The 5,822-nt window shown below is 40.2% G+C and overlaps 1 protein-coding gene across 1 annotated transcript; it reads left to right on the forward strand.

Annotated features, from left to right (window-relative positions):
- Positions 1-2,885: 2,885 nt before the first annotated feature.
- Positions 2,886-5,559, forward strand: LOC123088072 (cysteine synthase). Its single transcript, XM_044510225.1, has 7 exons — positions 2,886-3,222; positions 3,321-3,448; positions 3,690-3,892; positions 4,028-4,153; positions 4,259-4,417; positions 4,959-5,152; positions 5,325-5,559. Exons 1-7 carry the CDS (start codon positions 3,115-3,117, stop codon positions 5,448-5,450), a joined length of 1,044 nt encoding a protein of 347 aa, XP_044366160.1. The 5' UTR covers positions 2,886-3,114; the 3' UTR covers positions 5,451-5,559.
- The last annotated feature ends 263 nt before the right edge of the window (positions 5,560-5,822 follow it).

Raw genomic sequence — 5,822 nt, forward strand, 5'->3', positions numbered from 1 at the left:
GCATTCAGTGCCTATGTATCCCGCCTTGGGTGTGTGTGTGTGTATGTTGCTGTGGGGTCCGTTTGTACTTGGGCTATGGTTGATCATTGCTTTATATATAAAGCGGAGAAGCCTTTTTGGTAATGCATACACAAGGGTGTAGTTCTCCAAGTTCAGATAGTTTGCATGATGACTTCACTTAGAGAGGCTTGAATACCAATTTGTAAGATCACCAAAGTCTCGGCCACCCAGGACAGTTGCATCTCCTTGAGATAGGATACTATGGGGACCCGATTTCGCAAACTAGATAAACGCTTGATTACATGCAATATTCCTATGATTGGTAGGTAGTGTTTCATATTCAGCTTCATTAGTATATCAAATAACAATGAAACATTAATATAGATAGGCCCTTGAGGCCATGTACTTGCATACAATCTTAATTAGCTTGGAAGAGAACATAGAGTAACACCTCTAATGGGTTGAACCGGTAAATCTTGAGATTGACCAAATCATCATGAGACACATCGTACTCGAGGGGAACTACGTCTACCACTGACCACACACATCGAGAGAATGCCTAAATACAAGGAAATGTGAACACCATTGAATATGAGGGACTGGCTGAAACCAGTTTTCTAAAGCACCTAGGTGTGATGCCGGTTTAAAATAGGAGCACTTTGATCCATAGGAGGCAGCAAATAAACTCCACTTTAGATACATGTCAGCTGACTGAGTTTTAAGTTTTGAGCCAGCCGATTTTTTGACCGTTGATTGCTGCTCCAAGATGCGTGCTAATTGTTTTTCCTGTTGTATGTTGTGTCTTGTATTGGGTTGGGCGTTTTTTGATTGACCCCTATTTTGGGTCAGTCAATTTCTTGTTGGGCTGAAGCCTGTTACATGTTTTTTATTAGGCTGTTTGCGTGCGTTTTTACTACTGTATTTTTTATCGGTTTTTGTGGATATATTTTGGATGTTGGGTGAATATAAAATATGTACACATAAGTAATGTATAATTTGTGTGTAAATTCCAATTCTATGAAAAATGCACTATTATATGCCACTATTCATTTGTTCTTAGATTTTGTTTTTGCAGAAGTCCCACTTTTATATGGTTATTCTTGCATATTTTTAAAAATCACAATTTTTATGTATATTTCACGCAAATTTTGTCAGTGTTTGTTTTAGATTATTTTCCCATTTTCTTTGTTCTTAAATGGTAATACCATTGCCACATATTCATTCTTTCTTTTTTGGGTATTTTTGCTTTATTTTTTATTCCAGATTTCTATTTCTATGTGTTTTTCCTTTTTCCCTTTTTCTTTCCTTTTTTTTGTGTTTTAGTTTTTTTCTTTAAGCATTTTTTTGGATGTTGAGTGTGTGTAAATATATGCACACAAGTACTACATGTATACAGTATATTAGAGTATGGAAATTTCACTACTATATGTTTTTTCTTACATATTATAAAAAGTGCAATATTTGTACTAATCTTGACAAAATTTTAGTTTTATGTTTTTATTTCACTTTCTCTCTTATTTAAGGGTAATACCAATGACACTAATTCTTTCTTTCTTTGAATCCTATTTTTTAATGTAAATTCTACTAGTATATGTTAGTTCTTGCATAGCTATAAAAAGTGCAACTTATGGGTAAATTATGTGCAAATTTACCATGATTTATTTTTGCATTCCTTTCTTCCTAAAGGGTGGTACCAATGCCACTAATTCATTCTTTTTTTAGAGAATTTTATATTTTTGTGTGTTTAAATAAGTATACACACAAGTACTATACAACATGTGTGTAAATTGTAGTAGAGTGTAAAATTGCAATATTATATGTTCGTTGTTTGCATATTACTAAAAGTGCAATTTCAGTGCAAACTTTATTATTTTCATTTTGTTTTAGTTTTTCTCATTTTCTTTCTTCCTAAAGGGTTTAATTCTTCCATAGAAAACTTTATTGTTTTGATTTTGATTTTTTAATTTTATTTTCTTTCTTTAGAGGCAATACCGATCTCATTCCACCAGTATATTTTTATTCTATTTTTTGTTTTTAGGGTCCGAGCAAGGCTGTAAAAAGCAAAGCGCCTACCAAGTAATTGCCCTCATAACAAGGATAAACACTCACTCAATTTTAATGTAATTAATGTGTGTGCGGTTCATACCGTTATCTAAAAATTGCATTACTATATGCTTATTCTTACATATTATGAAACAGTGCAATTTCCGTGCCAACCGTATGCAATTTTCAATCATTGTTTGTTTTATGTGTAGTCGCATATGCGCGGGCATGCTAATAGCTTTTCAGCCAACATGCCAAGTTAGCTCATGTGCAGATGTGCTTCTAGGAACTACTAGTTAGGGGCAAAATTGGGTAGAAGTACCATACACGTAGGGGGTAGGACTACGTAAAAATTACTACTACCTCCGTCCGAAAATACTTATCATTAAAATGGATAAAAGAGTTAGATGTATTTTAGTTCTACATACATCTCTTTTTATCCATTTTGATGATAAGTATTTTTGAACGGAGAGAGTATGTACAAATATGTAGATGGTAACTCGTCAAGTTAGGACGGCATCCGACAGCAGGCTTGACTGAAACGATTTTGGGTCAGTCGATTGACCCAAAATTATTTCGGTCGACTGGGCTGTAGTAGCTCCCAATAAACTCTCTCTCCAACCACCCGACGAATGTGATGACATGGCACCCCCAGGAAAAAAAAAAGGAAAAACAGGTTATACATGCTCTGAGTCTGAGATCGCGACCTGGTGGCTGTCGCAATTCGCAAAGGTGGAGAGAAAACCCCTCGTTTTCCGGTGAACAGTCCACTGGATAGGGTTGGGTTTGCAAGGTGTGCCAAATGGCGGCAAAAATGGACACGTTCTTGATCCTTAAATTAACAACCACGGGGTCGGAGCGGAGCGGAGCAGAGACTGGGCTGCGCAGCTACCAAAGCTCCAAAAACAAATACTCCCGTCTCCTCCTTGATTCTCGAGTAGCAAATTTGGCGATTTGCAGGACCAATTCATCAGTCCTCCCTGCGCTAGCTAGCTGCCCTGTCTCCTCCTCCCGCGAGAAGCCAAGAAGCACGGGAGCGCCGGCCGTCGGGCAGCAGCAGCGGCTTCGTCCATGGCGACGGGGGATGGAGCGGAGGGGACTGGCAGAAGAGGGGTCCCTTCCCTGCTCGCCGACGGCGGGACCGGGCAGGAGGAGCATATCGCCTCCGACGTCACCCAGGCAAGCCTCGACCTCTTCCCCTGTATATCGGCTCTGACGGAGGTTGAGGTGGGCTGGGATTTAGGGGAGGCTCATGTGGAGCGATTGGTTTGATTCAGCTGATAGGGTGGACGCCGCTGATCGAGCTGAAGCGGATCTCCGGGAAGGAGGGGGTGGGTGCCCGCATCGTCGGCAAGATCGAGGCCTACCAGCCCCTCTGCTCCGTCAAGGACCGCAGCGCTCTCAGGTACTGTTAGCTCGTTCTGCTCAGCCTCGTTTCATTTCACAAATCTTAGGATGGTATCAGGTCACAGAGCTAGTTGGGCAATTTGTCAAAAGTCAACGGGGGCTAAAAGGGGCTAAATTTCTACTTACGCTAAGATCAAACTTTCTGTAAACCACCATTTTCATGTTTGGCTGTAGACTAAGATTAAGATGATTAAGGCGATAATTGCGAACTTTGTGCTATGTCTGCATGTTTTCTTCAGGATGATCGAGGATGCTGAAGAGAAGGGGCTGATTTCACCCGGTGTCACGACTCTAGTCGAGCCGACCAGCGGTAATTTAGGCCTTGGATTGGTTCTGGTTGCTCTTAGCAAAGGCTACAGGTTCGTCGCGGTGATGCCGGGCCAATACTCGCTTGATAAGCAGATCTTGTTGAGATACATGGGTGCTGAGTTGTTCATAACTGGTGAGATAGATAGATAGCATCAACATAGTTGCTTCCTGGCTCAAGGAAACACAAATGTTTGCTTGCTTGATTAGGTCTGATTTCCTTGTAATTAACCGCTGTGATTTGTATTTGTAACCTTGTTTCTTTTGACAGATCCAACACTTGGGTTTCCGGGACTAGTCGACAAGGTCGAACAGCTCAAGAAAGAATTACCGAACGTACACGTTCTTGATCAGTTCGCAAATCCAGCAAATCCTGATGCACACATCAGATGGACTGGTACTGTCCAAGATGACTTAACCTATGATATTCAGAAGAAAGGGGTACTTCCTTATTGATCTGTCTTAGCAAGTTAGTTCTTAAAAAGATGTATGACATTTTCAGGACCTGAGATTTGGAAGGATACTGCTGGCAAGGTGGACATATTCGTTGCTGGTTCAGGCTCAGGAGGTACAGTATCTGGTGTCGGAAAGTATCTGAAGATGCAAAACCCAAATGTGAAGATCATTTGTGTGGAACCTGCAGAGAGTCCAGTTATTTCAGGTAAAAACAAATCTGATGTTGAACTTCAAAATTGATGGAGTACTTACCCCTTAACCCTTGGAAATCATCAGTAATGGCTAATTAAGGTTAGATATTTTGTACTACTTTTATACTTCACAGAAATAAAGTACCACACTTTTAATTGAGATGATATTTACTGTAGAGAATCTGCAAAATGATTTGGCATCTAATATTTGTTACAGAATATCCTCGGAAAAAAAATTGTTACAGAATGGAGTACTTTTCTTAGTGCAGTTGTAACTCTGCTTGCTGTTTAGTTGTCAATCCATTAGTTCCTCTCGTTGTCTTTTTTTTTTCAGAAAATGTTTCCCTTGTCATCTTGAAAGGATGCTTTCATTTGTTAGGCAGCAGATAAGTGTCAATGTGTCATGCTCTCATCGTATCTTCATGATTGATTGAAACCTGCAGTCCAGATAATTCTGTGGCTACCCGATTGCTTCATATTGTGTGGTACCATTGCTTCAGATTGCTTCATTAGTGACAGTGACACTCTGTTGACTTACGCGTTGGTATTGTTCAGGTGGGGAACCAGGAAAACATAAAATCCAGGGAATAGGACCAGGATTCTTACCTGAGATCTTGGACACCTCGATCATCGATGAGACGGTCACCGTGACCACCGAGGACGCAATGACGAATGCGAGGAGGTTGGCAATGGAAGAAGGCCTGCTTGTGGGCATATCTTCTGGGGCAAACCTGGCAGCTTGCTTGAAGGTTCACATCTCATATCTTTTTTTTTTCTGTATTAATGGAAAATGGGGATACCTGGTTTGAATTTTTGTTTGCATTTAAAGAAAAAAGAAATGGGTTATTAACTTTGTTTTCAATTTTGTTATACTTTCCTTCTTTGATATTACTAACTCTTCCGAGTCAAATGTATCTTCAGGTCGCAGCAAGAGAAGAGAACAAGGGGAAGATGATTGTGACCATGTTCCCGAGCGGGGGCGAGAGATACATGAACTCTGACCTCTTTGCAGCTGTAAGAGAGGAGTGTATTGCCATGACCTTTTGATCTCACATGCTACAAATGAATGAATGCCTATGAATGTGTTACTAGATAATCATGCCACAACGGCACTAAGAAAGAACATGTATTTTTCAGTAAATGGTGCTTTTATTAAGTCGTATTGTAGCATACATAGCATAATTAGCATATATCCGGCCTCCGCATGACTAGGATATACACAGTCAACACAAACTCGCACACGATGACAATTTTTTTTTTAAAAAACACCAACAACAACAAGGTCATATGGGACCGAAAGCATGCCCTAAGACGAGGGAGTGGAGCGTAGACCATGCCGCCACCCTTGTGGGATAGAAACATCTACAACGTGATTTATTAGCATGATTTGGTGCTACAACATTATGAAGGTTACTTCAT

Source organism: Triticum aestivum, chromosome 4A, assembly GCF_018294505.1.
Source record: "Triticum aestivum cultivar Chinese Spring chromosome 4A, IWGSC CS RefSeq v2.1, whole genome shotgun sequence".
Classification (NCBI taxonomy): domain Eukaryota; kingdom Viridiplantae; phylum Streptophyta; class Magnoliopsida; order Poales; family Poaceae; genus Triticum; species Triticum aestivum.

Bases quoted from the DNA above. Each gene is read 5' to 3' on its own strand.
- LOC123088072 (XM_044510225.1), top strand. From the start codon at position 3,115: ATGGCGACGGGGGATGGAGCGGAGGGGACTGGCAGAAGAGGGGTCCCT. The intron at 3,223-3,320 runs GCAAGCCTCGAC...GGTTTGATTCAG, and splicing joins TCGCCTCCGACGTCACCCAG to CTGATAGGGTGGACGCCGCT. The intron at 3,893-4,027 runs GTGAGATAGATA...TTCTTTTGACAG, and splicing joins TGCTGAGTTGTTCATAACTG to ATCCAACACTTGGGTTTCCG.